This window comes from Pygocentrus nattereri, chromosome 9, assembly GCF_015220715.1.
Source record: "Pygocentrus nattereri isolate fPygNat1 chromosome 9, fPygNat1.pri, whole genome shotgun sequence".
NCBI lineage: Eukaryota > Metazoa > Chordata > Actinopteri > Characiformes > Serrasalmidae > Pygocentrus > Pygocentrus nattereri.
In genome coordinates, this window is record NC_051219.1 from 3,206,014 (window position 1) to 3,225,794 (window position 19,781).

Genomic DNA, 19,781 nt, shown 5'->3' on the forward strand with positions numbered 1-19,781 from the left:
CTGCATAATTCAGTGGTTAAGATGTAAACAAAGTGGTTTGGCTTAGTTCCAGAGAAACTTAGAGTCAGAACCGCTCACAGTGGTGGTGATAGGAACCAGACGTCCCCTTCTAAAAGCTCCATCGCAGAAAGTTCCTACAGGAAACGATTCTGAATTCACTGCCTGAGGACTGAAACACATTTACATGCACTTAATCATCTTTGTTTACGAACAGTCGCAGGAAATCAGATGTTATCAGGAATCCCTTTGTTTACATGCACTCCAGTGGTCAGATAGCAGGAAACTCCAGGTCTGCATGAGTCAATCAGAGTTATCAGATTTCTTCTTTACAACCAGCCAATAAACTTAGAATGAGACGTGACGCAAATGTAACATGAAACTCAAACTTCATGTCGCAGCTTTTTTTCTTTTCTCTCAAACATTTCACCTGAAATTCTGAACATCTTCTAGAAGATGATGAATAATTAAATCCTTCATTTGGTCAAGAGTGTATTTCATTTCAGCGTCACTCCAAAAGTGTTTTGCTGCCATTTGCAGGTGCCGTGTTAAACGCTGCTCGCTTATTTCCGGTACCGCCGTCTGTTTTCGCACGTGCTCAGACAGAGAAATTGGAAGGAAATCAGAGTAAGAGTTCACAGCACCACGAAATCTGATTACTGAGCTAAAATCCAGCCTCTTAATCAGATTTCCAGACCTCACTCCGATCTAGGAAAAGCTGTTTACATGACCATTTGATCAGATTTACTCAGGTAACTGTTGTGAGGCAAAATAGTCCCCAAAGAAACTTAAAAACACCATTTTACCATCATCAACTTTCCAGATAAGCTCAGAAGACTCGTGTAGGTTCTCTGGTGGTTCTGGATGGTAAATAAAATGTCTATAGTTGTGTTGTAGTCATGGCGACACCTGGTTCCCATCACCACCACTGTAAACACATCTGAACCACTTCACACCAAACCCTCTGAATCTCTCCGTTTACAGAGCAATTATTCACGAATTATGGAAAATGGTGAAAATTCCCCTTCAGCGTCGGGTTTCAGTGTTTTGAGATATACAAGCTTCATTTGACAGGCTTCTGTTATTGTGTGCAGGCCCTAAGTTTAGCTCGGCAGTGCCCTCTGGTGGCGACTGTAAGTGATCCAGTGTGCAGATCCTTTCACACAGACATGGGTTTAGATTTCAAATGAACAGGATTTGCATTGGCAGTTCAGCTGTTGAAAACCAGGAGTAAGTTACTGGTTTAACCCCTGAAACCCCCTGGAGCCATCAGGAGGTCCAGGCTTCCCTTCCTCACTCCTTTAACTTAAGAATAAAGAAGTCTGAACAGTTTTCCATATAGTTACTGAATAATTACATAAAGGAATCTAAGCAGTTAGTTTTCTTATATACACACCATTATTTATAACAAAGAAGTCTTGTTAAAATTCCTGATCATCACTGCTCCCAGCATGAAACTGACTGAGCCACAATTTATATATAAATATATATATATATATATATATATATATATATATATATATATATATATATATATATATACATATATACACACACACACACACACACACACAGGTGAAAACCTACTTTACTTTTAATGTAAAGTCAGTGGAACCGGACGTTTCCAAGTCATTTTGTGCCGTTTCTTTTGGTCTGTTCTTCATGAAATTTACGCACAATATAAACAACAGGTATTTTCAAATTCTGACAAAAAAAAAAAAAGGAGATACAAGCTTTTCTTCCTACAACAGCGACATATATTATATATAATGTATTAACATTTGCAGAGAAATCAATACAATGTGTATTTGGGGTGCCTAAACTTTTGCACACACTGAATGTTTATGAATAGCCTGTTGGCGAAACAGTGTTCTGAGGCACACGGCACTACTGGGGGTCAAACCGAAAGCCCAGCAGCAGAGGTTACTACAACAACAACAACAACAACAACAACAATCTCATCTCAACCGCAATCTGCAACTCCTGCTTCAGCCAATTCATTTCTTCAGAAGTCCTTGATTGGCTGGACCAGATGATGTATTACTCTCAAGGCAATGGGCAGTATGTTAGATGCAGGTTGGAAGTAAACCCTGCAGGGAAGCAGGTCTCCTGATGGATTGTTAGTGACCAGTGAATCATAGAAGAGGGAGCACGAAGGGATCGGAAGGTGGTGGGGTGCGAAAACTTTTTCACAGGAATTGCAGAGGTGGTGACTGACGGCGCGAGACATCTGGTCGAAAGGTAAGGAGTTTTAATCGCCGTCGTCCAAACTCCAACTTCATACCTCCGTTTAGTGCTGCTCCACTTACTGCTACGTCACGTCATCTGAGGGTTAAACCTGAATAAAAGCTTATTACTGCATGAACCGACGCCGTATTGTACAGTGAGTCCTGTACATTTGTTATATTTGGGCATTTTTATGCCTAAATGTCATCAGAGGCATCAAACAACTTTGAAGGAATTTGAGTGAAGCACAAGGCTGATCGGTACGGATGACTGAATTCAGTATTACAGTGTTTTCTTTAGGAGGTTCAGCGCTTTTGTCTGGTTTTAGTGAGTCACTGGTGACGCATGTTGAGATTAGAGTGAGAACAGTCTGGATTAGTCTGAAGTCCAAGAGAAAGGAAGCTGTTTACGCAGAGCTGAGATCAATGCCTGGAAGAGTTTACTGTTGGCTGAAGGTGGAAGGGTTCTTCAGAATTCCAGGCCAGCCCTGTATCCGTCTTCACCCAGCTCAAATAAGGAGCTTCTGCTCCAAATTCACCTTTCCAGGCCAAGAAAAAGAACAGGCCTCGACACCTCCGTTCAGTAAAGCAGGTGATTAGATTAGCTCAGAGTTGGAGGTTTCCATTAATGGACCTGGGAACCCACAGGTGAAGCGCCACATGGCATTTATTACACCAACAAAGGAGCTGAACTGAACCTGGTCCTTTGAACTGATTTACCTACAAGAGACAGTTGAGCAAGCCAACAGAAAACAGTGGGAAATCTGACGAGATCTTACTGGATCACAAGGAATTACATCACAATATGGTTTTCTGAGAAATAAACATCTAAACACTCCATCAAAAACAAAGATATGCACTAAGCTAATATTATGAAGCTGGTAAAAGACATTAATATATATCTCAGCTTGTATGAGGTTTACAGTGACGCTCTCAGTAAAGACTCCTGCAACCACCTGAAACCGGCTGAGGAACTCATTCACACTCGGTGAAGTATCTCCAACTTCGAGAAGGACTAGAGTGACGTCCTTTGCTAATCAAAACGTGATTGGTTGATCCCTCCATCACGGCCCAATTATGTTGGTAGTTAACGTAACGTGTAAGGCTTTCGGTCCCGCTCCTGAAGTCCTAACCAACGGGAGAGCTCGCTCGGCTGTCTCCACGTAGAGAACACGGAGAAAACAATCCTGATTCCTGTTGGGCTTTTTAAAGGACTTTACCTCTTTGTCTCCAACCAAAGCTTTTCATTAGTATAATCCTTTGAGTTTAAACACAAATGTGATGTCAACTTAAAATCAACTTTCAACTTAAAATGACAAAAGAATTTGGCTAATTTTACAGAAATCACCTGCCCTTCTCTGAGGGTCTAAAAGGCTCGGAGGGTTCCCACCTGATATCCTCGTCTTCTAAATGAATATATAGTTGTTTCTTTTATTAATATCACACAATATGACTTCATACAAAAATAGTTTATTATTCAACACAAACACAACATTAATATTAAACACAGCTGAAGGCAACGGATCACTAAAGAGAAATGAACACAGTACACGGTGATAAAGAGCCGGTAACGTCAGTGAATGACTGACTGACCGGTCTCCAGCGTCGTTAGCGGTAAACACAGATCAGGACTGAGGAGCACGAACACAAATCCACACACGCAGCTCAGAATTCAGATAAAACACACTTCAGCCTCTACAGCAGAGTCCGAGATCTGGGAACAGCCATAATCTGATCTCTCGCACAATAGGAAGCGGTTTTTTTCCCCATCTGCTCTGTTTATGGAAGAAGAGATCTATTTGTAATATTTTATATCCACACGGCATAACAACAGCATCATCATACCGGAGCTTCATACGGAAGTCAATATATCTGGAGCTTCATACGGAAGTCAATATATATCTGCTTTACTTTTTAGGCATTTATACAAATTTAAATATTTACTTTTGTAGCACAACATTTTTTTTCTAACAGCTTTACAGCAAACAAAATGCTCACAGGTATGAGGTGTGGTAGTAGTATTGCATTGTTTTTAGTCTGTCTACACACTCACACACACTCACACACACTCACACACACTCACACACACTCACACACACTAGCAGCCTTACAGTCTCAAACACTGCTGTGTGCCATATGGACAGTCCACCATAATAGTCACACGCAGGTGTCCAGGTGTGCCTTTGTCGAGTGTAAATAAGTGAACACATCACCTACAGAGACACACCTCTGCACATTTTAACGCACAATCACTGTTTATTCACTGCAACTAATATCCTGGAAAAAAGTTGCTTTTTGTAATGTGCGTTTTATTTTTTTTCCAATATTTTTAAAGAGAAATTTTGCGTTACAGTTAGCAGGAAAACCCTGAATATTTCAGTGTGTTCTCCGAGGATGGATTAACTTATTTCCACCTGGAACATAAACACAACGTGGAATTTGACCAGGAGCGTGTGAAGGTCTGCGTACAACTGCACACAGCTGCGCGTGGGTGTTTGTGTTTTCTCACTCTTCACGGACGCTCTGGACTATGGAGTATCTCCTGCAGGGGTTTTTGGAGCAGGTTGCGGGGAGCGGTAAAGGCCAGGAGAACGTGCAAGGAACCGTGGTTGTAACGTTCCTCTCCATGAACCTGAAGAAGAACCTCCACCACACTCTGTTGAAATAGTTGTGAGGAGAGTCTCTCAGAGACTAGAGAGAGAGAGAGAGAGAGAGAGAGAGAGAGAGAGAGAGAGAGAGAGAGAGAGAGAGAGAGAGAGAGAGAGAGAGGTTATTATAATGCTATTGCTCTGCATGATATTTATATGGGACTCAACCTCCAACACTGCGTTTAGAGTATTTGTAGCAGGGGCCACTTCGTCTTAGGTGGCCAAATGTTTAACAATAAACAACATTTTTAAACATGTATTTCACAGAATTTCACTATATGTTGTTGCTAAAACAAAGTTAAAAGGTAAATGAGAATAAAAACAATAAGTGAGGTTAAAGCAGCATAAAAACATCTCACACCAAGCGAGAGGATGAAGGAATAACTTTGGCCATGACAAACATCCTTACCACCCTGATTTATAGCGATCTGTAATAACATGTTAATAAGCCATGTTGTTGATGATATCGAGAGGAGGTTATAGTGCATAACTAAATCTCTACTGCAGCTGGTCTAATGGCATGTCGGCCCTATGGCAGACCCTCTTATCCAGGGCGACTTCCAATCTGATCATTTCACACAGGCAGATGAAGGCGGTGTTAGGAGTCTTGCCCAGGGACTCCTATTCCTCTCACCCAGGGAGGGGTCTGAACTCCAGTCTATGCCATAGAAGGCGTGTTACCCACTGCACTATACCACTACACCAGTGTACTTGTGTGCGTTTTGTTTGGTTTTGTTCACCTGGTTGTTGGCCAAGGTGTGGTACCACCAGAAGAGTCGGGTTGTGATGAAATAGGCCACAATCACATCCACACTGTAGTGCTCGTGAGCCAGCAGGATGCAGACCACGCCCACTGCGCTTAGAAACCAGCAGATCAGGTGATACCACCACAAGGAGCGGGGGGAGTCTGCAGAAAGGGAAAAAACCTTAAAAATAAATGAACCTGTAAAGCTCTTAGTCCACAGACGTACAGTGGGGTCTTCAAACGTACACGGAGGTGGACGTGGCGGTTACTTCGCCAGTGATTACAAACACACGCTGTAATTGTAGAGGAACTATTTCTGGGTCACTGCTCCATAAAAATGGGGCAAATGTGTAGAGAATTCAGGTCCTAGTTCATATCAGTTCAGCGACAGCGGCTTCGATTCCATCCAAACATTTTTTAGCTAATAAAAAATCATCATTTCAAAACGTCTGACGATGTAGAATGGAAATATTTTAAAAGTTCAACTTTCTAACGTTCTTTCTGTTGAATCTCGGCAGAACTGTTTGTTGATGCCTGAATCGTTGGTAAGACCTACATTATAAACTTTATTTCCTGGGAAAAATGTCAAAAGAGGAGAAGTGCAGACTCTGTAACCGGTCAACACAGAAACACCCAACAAACTAAGGTTTCCTGTTAATAATGCACATCACAGCAGGGAGGATGATGATGATGATGGGGAGACACTCACACTCTCTGATGAAGAGGAAGGTGAGCGTGAGCATGACGGTGTGTCCGCTGTAAAGGAAATCTCCACACATCATATGAGAACCAGTGATGGACAGACCTCCTCCAGACAACAACTGCAGAACACGGTGGACTTTACCTATAGGGTCATCATAGAGCTAGAGACAGAGGCAGAGACAGAGAGACACAGACAGACAGACAGACACAGAGACAGAGAGACACAGACAGACACAGAGACAGAGAGACACAGACAGACACACACAGAGAGAGAGAGAGAGAGAGAGAGAGAGAGAGAGAGAGAGAGAGAGAGAGAGAGAGAGAGAGAGAGAGAGAGAGAGAGAGAGAGAGAGGGGGAGAGAGAGAGAGAGAGAGAGAGAGAGAGAGAGACAGAGAGAGAGAGAGAGAGAGAGAGAGAGAGAGAGAGAGAGAGAGAGAGAGAGAGAGAGAGAGAGAGAGAGAGAGAGAGAGAGACAGAGAGAGAGAGAGGGGGAGAGAGAGAGAGAGAGAGAGAGAGAGAGAGAGAGAGAGAGAGAGAGAGAGAGAGAGAGAGAGAGAGAGAGAGAGAGAGATTGACTGACTGTACAGTTGTAGGTAAATTACAGATTAGCTCCAGAGGCAGTTTGTAATGCCAATTCCTCACAGGACCCTCAACACTAAGACCTGCTGTGACACACAGAGAAACCCTCATGATCCAGCACCTTAATTCTGCAACAACATTTTTACATTAAAAAATATACAATCAAATAATGAACACTCCTCTCACCCCAAATGTAGTAAGACATTGTCTTTGGCACTGAACGCTGTTTTAGTTGTACGCTGCAGCTACGAGGCTAATACAGCTCACAAATACTGGATTTGAGCTAAGTGCACATCTCAGTCATCACACAGACGGTACAGTAGAGACACACTGGTGCTCATCAGGCCTCGCAACCAGAGACAAAGGCACAGGAGCGCCTGCAGAACTACAACACCTGGAGCATGATGGCGGCCCATGAGCAGGTGAGGAGGGATGGAGGGAGGGATGATGAGTGATGAGGGATAGAGATAAGGATGGATGGATGACTGAAGTGATGGAGAACATTATGAAGCAATGAATCAAGTGATGCAGGTCATTATGGAATAACGGAGGGAGTATTGGAGGAGGGATGGAGTATGTTATGGAGTAACAGAGGGAGCATTGGAGGACGTTATGGAGTAATAGAGGGAGCATTGGAGGATTGATGGAGGACGTTATGGAGTAATAGAGGGAGCATTGGAGGATTGATGGAGGACGTTATGGAGTAATAGAGGGAGCATTGGAGGATTGATGGAGGACGTTATGGAGTAATAGAGGGAGCATTGGAGGAGGGATGGAGGACGTTATGGAGTAATAGAGGGAGCATTGGAGGATTGATGGAGGACGTTATGGAGTAATAGAGGGAGTATTGGAGGAGGGATGGAGGACGTTATGGAGTAATAGAGGGAGTATTGGAGGAGGGATGGAGGACGTTATGGAGTAATAGAGGGAGTATTGGAAGAGGGATGGAGGACATTATGGAGTAACAGAGGGAGCATTGGAGGACGTTATGGAGTAATAGAGGGAGCATTGGAGGATTGATGGAGGACGTTATGAAGTAATAGAGGGAGCATTGGAGGATTGATGGAGGACGTTATGGAGTAATAGAGGGAGTATTGGAGGAGGGATGGAGGACGTTATGGAGTAATAGAGGGAGTATTGGAAGAGGGATGGAGTATGTTATGGAGTAATAGAGGGAGTATTAGAGGAGGAATGGAGGAAGGTATGGAGCAATAGAGGGGGCACAGGAGGAAGGATGGAAGAATAGGAGAAAAAAAAGGAAGGGATGGGATGTTGAGTAACTGGTGAAGTGATTGAGGACATTATGGAGCGATGGAGGGAGCGACTGAGGAAGGATTATGGATGGAAGTGGTAAAAGAGGGAGCGATGGAGGGATTGAGGATGTTACGGAGTGGAGGGGCTGACAGAGGGGGTGATGGAAGGATGGAAGAAGGAGTGAAGTGATGGAGTGATGAAGAATGTGTTATGGAGTGGAGGGAGTGACTGAGGGGGAAAGAGACCCATGTGACTGCCCTCACCTTCGGAGCGCAGTTCATGTGCATGCTGGGAACAGGCAGTGTGGTGATGTACATGGTGATGATGCGGTACAGATACAGAGTCCCCATCAGGAAGAAAAACCTCCGGCCAATGATGGATCTGCACACACACACAATCATTTATTTGGTTCTAATGAGTGGAAAGGAACAGGAGCAGGAAAAATAACCAAAAATATGGACTAAGAATCATTGTTTCTATAAAATGACCTGGAATATTATTACTACTCAGCTAATAATGTCTTAAAATGTTTAGTTTAAGAAGAATAAAATCTAAAACCCTTACTTGTGTTTGAGAAGGAGCCACTGGACGAACCAGGCCATGACCAGGATCATGCCGTTGACCTCAGTGATGGTGAAGGCCCACTCTACGCGGGGCACGTAGTCGAAGAACTTATCCGGCAGTGGTGGGTTCACCGACTTATCGGGGACCCTGTCGTTGACCACGGTGATCATGACGGTGGTGCAGAACAGGTTAAACCCCGCCCACATGAAGCTCAATCCTGTTTTCCACCACTCCGGTGGCAGCTGGTCTAGCCTGGACTCCGGAACACGGATCCGGATGTAATCCTGGTTCTTACGCAAGACTTTCGCAAAGCCTCGGGACAACCGGGAGGACCTGCCGTTGCCTTGCTGGCCATTGTCTTGCATGTCCTGTGAAGGGTGGGTCAGTCTGGAGGACGTGGTCTGCATGTGGGGACTGTCTGTGACCGTCACTTCAACGTGCTGGTAGCTGCTGTTGTTACTGTGTTCTCCGGAGTCAGGAAGCTGAGACACCGCCATCACACACACATACACACAGGGAACCCCCTACAGGCAGCAGTGGGGGCCTATCAGACGTCCTGAAAAGGTCAGTAATCTCCTCAGAGGGACGGAAAAGTCCACAGAAAATGTCCTCTTGTGAGCTTCTGCTGCTCTTCCTGGTTCTCCGCTGACCTGGGCAAGGGCAAGGGCAAGAGAGAGAGAGAGAGAGAGAGAGAGAGAGAGAGAGAGAGAGAGAGAGAGATCTATGAGAAACAGAAGTGATGGATGTCAGGGAGGGGTAAGAATTCTTCTTCTACTTCCTGTCACAGAATGAATACTTCTAAAACATGCTCAAGTAACTGGAACATTGGCAAACTGCCCAGTGAGATTAAAATAAACTGCAGTTCAACAGATCAAGACGACAGAGTCCCACATTTTCCTTTCCCACTGAAACCCTGAGAGTCATAGGGAACCGTCCAACATGGGCCTGTTTACACCTTGCCTTAAGGTAGGCAGGTGTAAATGCTCCCAGGATGCTCTGTGATCAGATCATGACTGGATCATTCAAACTACATTCGGAGGAGGTCAGAAACAAGGACTGACCACGTTTAACACAAGTGTGAACAGAAGTGGTTTTGACCGGCATACAGTTACGTAGGGGTGTCTGCTGAATGCTGGCTAGCAGGTGAGACAACAAACAATGAAACTGACACGCGTGGAGGACACGCGAGGCTGAAGTCAGGCCCAAACCAAGAGCCTTCACTCACTCCAGGCCGACGAAAGCCTCCAAGCAGAGCTTGTCGACTCGCATCGCAAAGGGGCAGAAAGGGAACAAGAGCGAAATGGAAATGATGCACTTTCAACACGGCGATCTGACCTAGTCACCCCAACTGTTCCAGCTGTGGTTCAGGGAAACACCTGCATTGCAACTGCATGGTCCCAACTATGCTTCTGGGAAACGTATCCCTGATCTCGTCTGAACGCGCTGGGGACGCATTAGAGCGAAACGTGTAAATGGAATCCAGACTGCGTTTCAGACAAGAAATACAGGTTACTTCAACATGTAAACAGGCTGTATTTCTTCTTTAATGTGCCCACATCTCACATTTGTCATGCATTTCTTTTCCGCTCACCTCCTTCCGTGACATTTGCGTGGTTTAATGTACCAGAATCATAAAAACATGCATACAGTTGCTGTCGGAAATCGACATCTCCAAACTGGCAAGTTCACAGGAGAAACAAGGTTATTCACTTATAATGGAAGTCAATGTTTGGAGCATTTCTATTAGTCCATTCAACAGGAAAGTTTGACGCAACGTGAAGGGCAGCGGTCATCTTCAAATCATGTCAAAAAAATGAAAAAAAAAAAAAAGACAAATATGGAGATACAAGGTTTCATCCAAATAGTGCCACAATAAACAAGGAGAACCCACAACGCTAGCATTCCCACAAATGAACACAGCTGAACTTATAACCATGTTCAGAATGAGGTCCTACATTAATATCACATTCACTATACCCATCATACACGGCAAGGTTCTGTAAACGCGGCTGGTGAGCTGCGCTCAGTGCTGCAGGCAGATTTCAGGCGCAGTCAAAGCCAAACTGGTAATATCAGAGGTGAACTTGTAGAGTCATGCAGAGCAACTGCTCAACTCAATGAACTTCATCAAGGTTCACGCTGGATTAACCTCACGGATCTCATCACTTCTCATTTAAACTCCAGCGGCTGCCAATGAAAAACGCTTTGAACGCATCTGAAGCCGATTTAATCACCATATTTGGTTCAGCAGGTTAGATTCCAGGGCTGCCATTGGTCACTTCCTCCTCTGCTGTACTGTTTAAACAGTCTCGGAAAGGGTTATCAACTTTTCACGTTCCTGCTTTTCACAGATACTACGCGCACATTCCAGTATCACCACATCATATCAACACAGAGGAACCGGCTCATCTAATCATCATCATCATCGGGTGTGATGGCCACTTCAGCGTCCAGCTGCTGGCGAGTGACCGATCTGCAGGAATTCCTCAGGAATTCCCTACTCTCAAACACACTGCATGTGAATAATGATCATATTAAAATCTCTGAATGGAAGCTGTTAACATTTCATGATGAGTGAAGGAACAGAAACGCTCCAAAATGGCCTGAAATAAACCCCTGGTACATTAACGCCCATTAAAGTTAAGAATATTTTCCCTTATCCTTGAATATGATTGTTTACCACCGATTAGTTATGATTACGTAGGGACCACTGACCGTTTTCTCTCTAACAACAAGTAACATGAAGGTTGGCATCTTGACACTAACAGCAACACTTCAATAAAGGCTTCAATGTGTTTTTAACCACATGAAAATGTGAAACTCATGCAGAGAGTAAGAAACACATCAGGATATATGCGTTAAGTTTAAACAGCAAAGCCAGTTTAAGCTTGTACGATTAAATAAGCTGCAGGCGTTACATGATTAAAATGCGCCAATATTAAGCCTCCATCATCACCTACTTCTATAATGCCGGTGTGTTTATGTTCCCAGGCTATAAATATTCATTACAACATTTCTTTCAACAGCGAATACACATTCAGTTCCAATGAAACCAATACACTGAAATGACTTTACTTTTGATGCTTTAATGTAAAATTGTCAACGTTTCATTTGGAAAAGTTGATACTTCAGTATTTAAACTCCACTAGGCAAATCAGACTGGCAAGCAGAGTTTCTAGGAAAACGAACACATTTGAATACACAAAAATGATGCATGGTTTCAGGGTTGCGGTGGATTTTTGTGGTCACGGGACGTTATTTATCTCACTATTTTAGTTTAAAAGTTTAGTCACGTCCAATTCCTCCCACTAACTAACAGCTGGGAGGGTGAAGACCGGCACGAGCTTCTCTGAGACACATCAGAGGCAAACATACACTCTGAGAGAGAGAGAGAGAGAGAGAGAGAGAGAGAGAGAGAGAGAGAGAGAGAGAGAGAGAGAGAGAGAGAGAGAGTGAGAGAGAGAGAGAGAGAGAGAGAGAGAGAGAGAGTTTTATGATATTATAACTGCAGTTTGAAGGGCTGCAATATCCCAACCATAAGAGCTGCAGCTTTTATTTTAGCCTAGATTATCTACAGCATCTTAACGTGTCTGAAGTGCGGACGTTTATCCTAAGAACACACAGCTTGTCCATCACCTGTAGGCAAGTTAGACCAATCAGAAGCTACCAAACCAAGTAACTGGCAGTCTGGTGCACTTTGTCTGGTGTTCAAGCCCCTCATCAAATTACATTCTGTTGATTTTCTATGAAAATCAGTGAATAGCCTGTAGCTCACGTACTTAGAGCCAGCTGAGCTCTTCAGAACTTCAGCTCTCCCACACACAGCAGTTCTTCTGGAGAGGAAGGGTGGGGCTGTTTCTAAACTGAGCTTTAGGAACAGCCACACCTTCACCCAGCCATGATCTCTATAGATGCCGCGGGCAGGACCGTATATGTGCGGGTGTAGACAGACTGTGGGTGATGTGTGTGTAGGCAGCAAACAAAGGCGTGTCTGTCAGAAGGAACGCAACAAAAGGCTTTAAGGTGCGAGAAACCGTGCGTGTTCGACCGAAGGTAAACCTCAGCAGACACACCCACTGAAACCTGTCTCTGCTCACATGGTCACATTCTTTCTCTCCGCATGGCCTTCACGTCCTTCCATTTCTCCCTCTCTCTCTCGTTCTGCAAGCTTCAGAGAAAAAAAATCAATAGAGAAAAACGCTGCAAATCAATCCTTCGTGTTGACAGACGTTAAACTTTGAGCCAGCTTCCAGAAGCACTGCAGATCACGAGAGCCGTAAAAGTCTTCCATGTGACTTCAGTAGATAATAATGCAGAGTGAGGCCTTCCTAAGGATTTTTACGGCCTACATCCTGAACTCCACCAATACATTAGCAATGGGGCAGCAATCCGAACACAGTACAAGAAAATCAACGTAATGGAAGATAAATCTGTGTCTTCAAGCTGAAAACCGTATCGACACTACAGTCTCGTTCCGCCATTTGTGGGGGCCATGGTCAATGATCAACTTCACCATGAATTCGGACATGAAACGTTTAAAAAAAACGGAAATTTAGTAAGTTGTAGTTAGAGATTCACAACTGGAACTAGCCATTATCGGAATCAGCAGATGACTCACTGAACTGAACAGCCAGCTGCCATTCTTTCAATGCAGCATTTCATATGAGTCACATTTTACTAGGCGACTGATTGAGATACGAAGTTATAATGGCAGTTAAACCGTTTAAACAATGGTGTTTATACAGTCCCTACAAGAACAAAGCCTAATATATCCATTTAATCATTTATTTACTCTTTGAACATAATTTAAAACACCAGTTAACTTTTGTCTTTTTTGACCAACGATTGACCAAATTCGATACTTTCGATACTTCGATACGCCAAGTTAAGATTTTTCTTCGTTTCTCTTGTAAAATTACCAACTGGAATAGAAGACGTTTCGCTCCAACAGTGACAACATTGCAATTTTTACTACGAGAAAGTAAAATGAATATGTATGTTTCATGTGATCACTTGATCCTCATAAGTTTAGAAAGGAAAGGCTAATAAAACTCAGCCAAAACCTTAAACAGCCAAAAGAAATGGATTTTTCTGAACCAAAGCCCAACCATCAAGACTTACTCAGGATATGATATCAAACATCCAACACGGATCTCAGACTCAAACCCTAAACATTAACCCAGGCCACACTCCAGCCATCAATCGTCCTAACCTTCAACTGTCCTGGAACAGATTCAACTCCTCTGGAAAGAACCATAATAGCATCCATCTAGAAGCTAAAACGGACAGGTATTGATCTCATTGCTTAAAATACCTCCAAACCCCACCAGTCTCCACCACCTTCACCCACAGGGAAAACGCACATTAAGGCCTGACGCTCAATCCAGGATCTGACGCTCGTCTCAGACACCCCCTCCCACTCCCCGACCCCACCGAGGTTTCCAACACACACATGACGGAGTGATAAAAGCTAATCATTCCTGGATTTACACCAGTTTCTCCGCACATAAGCAGTACAGGAACAGGTGCAGCACTCATAACAGCTTATTCTTCATAATGAAGTAGATTTATAGGTAAATAATCTAAATAATCTACGGAGTCACTTAAATTAAGTTCTCAGTCCCCCCAGTTTTAGGGGGTTAACTTCATTGCGCTGTGTTGGTCCACTTTACTGCTGACCAGTCTTAAGCTTAAGCTGACCAAAAGCTGGTTTCAAAAACAGAGACAAACTTCAGTTCCAATGCTGATAGACCCTGGATGGTGCAAGAAGCTCCACTGCAGTCCTCGGTCCTCTTTTCTGCTGCGTTTGTGGAAATGTACTAAACTGAAGCAACAAGCTTTCACTGGAGGGTGGCCTCATCAGGCTCTGCACACCTCCTCTCATGCACTGAAGCTCAACGGTGTTCAGTGTTTATATGACAGCCCAGAGCTTCTTGCAATCAGCGTAACTGGGACGAGGAGACACTGCACATTAGTCCAGACTAGTCCGAGTTTTGGATGTTTTGGTCAGTTAACTCCTAAAGAAACTGCTGCAGCTGATGGTGTTACACAATCAGGTAAACACCCTCTCTACTCCACTCACCACAGCCCGCACAAAAGCCTGTCAGCGCAGACTGAGATCTTCCAGGTCCCAGAGAAGAGAAAGCAGCCTGAACAGGTAGGACCGCGAGGATGAAACGCTCTGCTGAAGGGATTAAAGGACTCACCGAGCTCTGCGGTCAGTCTGGCTGTGGCTTTAAATCACGACCCTCGGAGCTTCCCGTCTTTTCCTCCGGACTCCACTCTGAACTGTGGAGGCAGGCGCTGATCTGGAGCCTTCACCTGTCGTCACCACGCCCACCTGACGCGTAAGGCCCGCCCCTTTCCGGACAACGTCGCACCTGCGTGTCTGATGAGTCACAGCTGAGAAACAGCACTTTTGGTTTCCCTGTGAGTCGAATTTTCTATGTTGTTCACAAATGTAAAAAGTGTAGGAATATATATGTAGAAATATGTAAATAAATAAATATATAAATAAATGTATTTTTAGATTTTTTTTTTTTCCAAACTGCTGTTGAAGGATCATATCGTCTTTGTCCTGTAGAGGGCGCACTGTGGTAAAGAGAGGAAGATGGAATGTTTTTAGCACAAAATATCTATAACATTATAAGCAAACACATCTGTCTTTAGGTCTTTAGCCACCTCACATCTGTGGAGGTCTTTAGCCGCCTCACATCTGTGGAGGTCTTTAGCCACCTCACATCTGTGGAGGTCTTTAGCCACCTCACATCTGTGGAGGTCTTTAGCCGCCTCACATCTGTGGAGGTCTTTATCCACCTCACATCTGTGGAGGTCTTTATCCACCTCACATCTGTGGAGGTCTTTATCCACCTCACATCTGTGGAGGTCTTTATCCACCTTAATGAAACAGAGAGTATAATATGTATCAGAAACATTCACTCCAGACACATTTCTGAGAACATGGCTAATAAGTGTGGGGAGATGCATCATTAAGTGGAGCTGCTACGTCACCACGAAAATGTGTCCAACGTCTGGCTGTGCTGAAGATGAGACTACTGAACACCTGTTACTTCACTGTGATCGATTTGAGGATGTGGGAAAAGACTAAAAGCTCTCGGTGTGAAGTCTGGGATAAATGTTAAGTCCATAATGTTCGAAAATTGTGAGGAAAGTTCGTCAAAGAACGTCAAGGACTTTTATTGGTTGACTGGGTTACAAACACAATCTTTAAACTTTGGAAAACGAGGTGTAAAATGGTGATACAACAGACTCAAATCCCTGCAGAAGTTACGTTTAAACAGATAACTTCTGAACTTAAACGACTGCAAACCATGGACAGAAAATCAAAACGTCCCTGGACTCTGCTGGACTTTTCTCATTTCAATTCATCTTAAGTTTGTGTGTAACTGCGTTTATTGTTGCATTTGTGTATACACTGATATTCATGTGATTGTGGATATTATGTATTTGAATTATTTAATAAAGTTTATGTAAAAAGCAAAACATACAGAGACAAGAGCTGAAAACACTGACAGGGTTACATCAGTCAAGCAATAAATAAATAAATAAATCTCACAGTGATTCTCACACAGTAGCGAATACATCAGTAGTTATGAAATCTTGTGAGTGGATCCTGGTTCAGCATCTTACTAAGATTAAAAAAAAGGTCAAATTTGATTCATATTAGTTTGCCTTCAAACAAGGTCGTAGCACCAGAGACGCAGGCCCATTTTGAGTCAAGACATTTCGACAAATCTCATTCATATGCTAGAGCACCTTTTCTGGATTTTTCATCTGCATTTAACACCATTCGCCCTGATATTCTACTGTCAAAAATGGTTCAATTAGATATTAATCCATGTCTTATTTACTGGTAGGAGGATTTCCTTATTAATAGAGTACAGCAAGTGTAAGTAAATAAAAAACCTCATTATTATCCATTATTACTAATGTTGGAGCACCACAATGTCTTAGTTCTCTGCTTATATTTACATTGTATACATATTATTGTAAAGCTCAGGAAGAAATCATTTCATTTTTAAATATTTTGAGGATTCTATGTTATTAACTCTGTTGATGCATAATAATGACCTTCATCTCTTTCAACAGGGTGTTACTAAGCTAGTAGAAAGGTTCAACTACAGGGAGAATCATTTGAAAGAGGCCCCAAGTGTTCTGTTGTAACTCCCGTTAGGATGAAGCAATCGGAACCAAAATAATGTGGAATAAGACCTCCCAGTCTCCTGTGCGAGGCATCTCAGAGGTTTTGTTGGCAATTGCTGCAGACGACGTTGCACGTCATCGATTGCGTCCTGCGAAATTTTCAGACGGCCTCTGCCATGAGAAGGGATCAGTGATCCCGTCGTTTCCAGTGTCCCTTCCATCTTATGGATGAAATTTTCTGAGGGTACGTCACAAGCACCATGTTTCCTCCTGAATTCAGTCGGACGTCGCTTAAACGAATTGGTGGCCCAATAGGTTCCTACCACGAAGGCGCGGTGCATGTACCCAGACGTTCCCAACGGAGGCCTCATCGCTCCGATGCAGAGGCGTCCTGGCTCGTTCATAGCTCCATATCCTGAAGAGCACATTGCACATTGTTTGGTTCAGATTGCTCCAGCCTAGAGAGGGATATTACAGAATATTCGGGGCCTCTTTCGAGCGAATCTCCCTGTAGAATGCTCCTATCAGTAGACTGAGGAGATTATCCACCTCCATTATAAATTCATAATCAGAAAATAAAACAGGCTATGTCCTTGAATAAGACACAGCAACATGTTCATTTCCTTCGCAGGTCAAGGTCTTTTTGTTTTACACTAAAGTATCCAGAGTCTGATGCAATTCTGCGCGTCAACATGGTACAGCTGCCTTTCGGCGAAATTAAGGATGAGATGGCTTAGACTGATACAGAGCCTGGGTTCATCTTTGGAGGATGGTTTTACAGCCTATAAGAAAAGAATGCAAAGATTAGCGTGTAGTGTTTTGTCTGATCCACTGCATGTGCTCTATGGCGATTACAATATACAGCCTTCAAATAGGTGCTTCAGAGCTTAATAGGAACTCTTGTCCCTCAGTCAAGTGTGATACTTATTCAAAAGTGCATTCTGTTATATAAATAACTGCTGAATAAGTACAAATGTAGCAACATATGGACTTACTGTGCAGTATTAGGGGATGTGGGGAGCACTGTGGAATCTGGTACAGTTGTGGTACCAGGTGTACTATTGTGGTTTGTTGTAAGTTGTGTTATGTGATTGTGAAAGTCCCCTCCAGTTGAGCTGCAGTGATGTAAGACAAATTACAGAGCAACTCTAGATTACACGTGTTCCTGCATGACAACCAGCAGTGTCTGACCCACTTGTCCAGTAAATTGAACTGTAATTTGGTTTAATTTCGTACAGAACCCACCTAACATGTTTGTTTATGGTAAAAAACAAAATAATTTTTACTACCTATAAATATATATTTTAGTTAACTGAGAAAAGTGTAGGTTATTATACCTGCTTGCAAAGCACAGCTACATCACAGAGAAAGGTATACCACAAAGAAAGTGGTAAGAGAAACTTCAACTTCATTTTTGTCCTCTTTTTATATAAATTTAGCAGAATTTAAAAGAAAGTTTTTCTGACACGGTGCGATGCAGTGTGTCCAGTAGGTATATAAGTTTGGTTGGTTGGTTGGTGGTTAACACCTCTGCCTTCTATGCTGTAGACTGGGGTTCAATCCCACACCAGGGCAAGACTCCTAACACCACCTTTGCCTACCTGTGTATAAATGATCAAATTGTAAGTCACTCTGGATAAGAGCGTCAGCCAAATGCCATAAATGTAAATGTATAAGTTAAAAGTAATAACTGTAGAGAAACCTCACAATAATTTACAGGGTGATTCAAAAAGATTGAACCTGTTTCAAAATTATTTATTTCAATCATAAATCATTACAGTACAATGCAGTAAGTTGCAAAGGGTTTAAGTGACTATAAAGTTTATTATGTAATTGTACAAGTGCTCAGCATGAACCTCCTCCAGCTGTACTGACGACATCAACACCATAGCCAAACTCATCCCATACTCAATTGAGCATGTCGGGTGTTGCTGTACTCACGGCTCTCTCAGTGCGATGTTGGAGATCATCTGGTGTTGTTGGGAGTGGCACATAAACAGAATCCTTAACGTACCTCCACAAAAAAAAAGACACACAGCGTGAGATCTGGTGATGCTAGTGACCTTGTTCTTGGACTGTTGGGACCCCTGATGAATGCTCTGAACTGTTGGAGGTTCAATGCTATACTCAGAGTCACTGTGAACCCCTCTTTCAATTGGTTTGTGATTGGTTCCTAGGAGCATCACGGTGGTAAAAATAAGGCACTTTTAACTCAGACAAATCTTTTTGTATTGTGAACAGGGTGCTGAATACAGGGAGTCCTGGGGAATCCAAGACCTCCTCCTCCTCCCTGAAAAAACTTATCATGACGTTATGCAATCTATTAGGGAAAATTAGACGCTCAAACACAAATACAGGTCGTTGTTTAGCTGCTTTGCCCACAATCGCAGAGCATCTGTAATTAGTGTTCTTAACTAACGAGAGCTGCAGCACTGCTCTGCCTTAGGGTGGCGCTGTAGCAGATTGGGTCACCTGTCTGTAACTCTGCCTGGGTGACCTCTGAAAAGCTTGATGCCACTGTATATTTATTCTTCTGAAAAAATTGCCCAAATACCCAAGCTTCGCTGGAAAGAGTGAATTCTTGCTCATTTCTCAAACCAAAAACAAAAGACAAGATGTGTAAGATCTCAGATAATGTGTGGAAGAACACATTAACAAATTAGAAAAGAGCATCTCCAGAAGAAAAATTGTTGAACCAATCAGTGCTGCTTTGGCAAGTGAGTTAGTAGCCCGACAACACTGGAGAAACCATCCAGCAAAGACCCCCCCCAAAAAGAAAAATAAAATACCAGGGGGTGTTTTGCAAATTGTGAATATGTACAGAGGTCACCTCATATTCATAGTCTTTCCACTAGAGGACCTCTTCCACCTTTGAACCCTGAGGCTGGCTTTACATGGTGAAG

The 19,781-nt window shown here is 43.2% G+C and overlaps 1 protein-coding gene across 2 annotated transcripts; it reads right to left on the reverse strand.

Moving 5' to 3' along the window:
* Nucleotides 1-3,672: 3,672 nt before the first annotated feature.
* sgms2b (sphingomyelin synthase 2b) lies at nt 3,673-15,216 on the reverse strand. 2 transcript variants are annotated; one of them, XM_017684127.2, is made up of 7 exons: nt 14,922-15,216; nt 8,716-9,360; nt 8,415-8,532; nt 6,325-6,478; nt 5,611-5,777; nt 4,732-4,913; nt 3,673-3,997 (listed from the first exon to the last, which is right to left on the reverse strand). In XM_017684127.2, exons 2-7 carry the CDS (start codon nt 9,210-9,212, stop codon nt 3,895-3,897), a joined length of 1,221 nt encoding a protein of 406 aa, XP_017539616.1. In that variant the 5' UTR covers nt 9,213-9,360; nt 14,922-15,216; the 3' UTR covers nt 3,673-3,894. The 2 variants fall into 2 exon arrangements, with proteins under 2 accessions (XP_017539616.1, XP_017539614.1); XM_017684125.2 differs by having other exon boundaries at nt 8,716-9,365.
* Between the last annotated feature and the right edge of the window lie 4,565 nt (nt 15,217-19,781).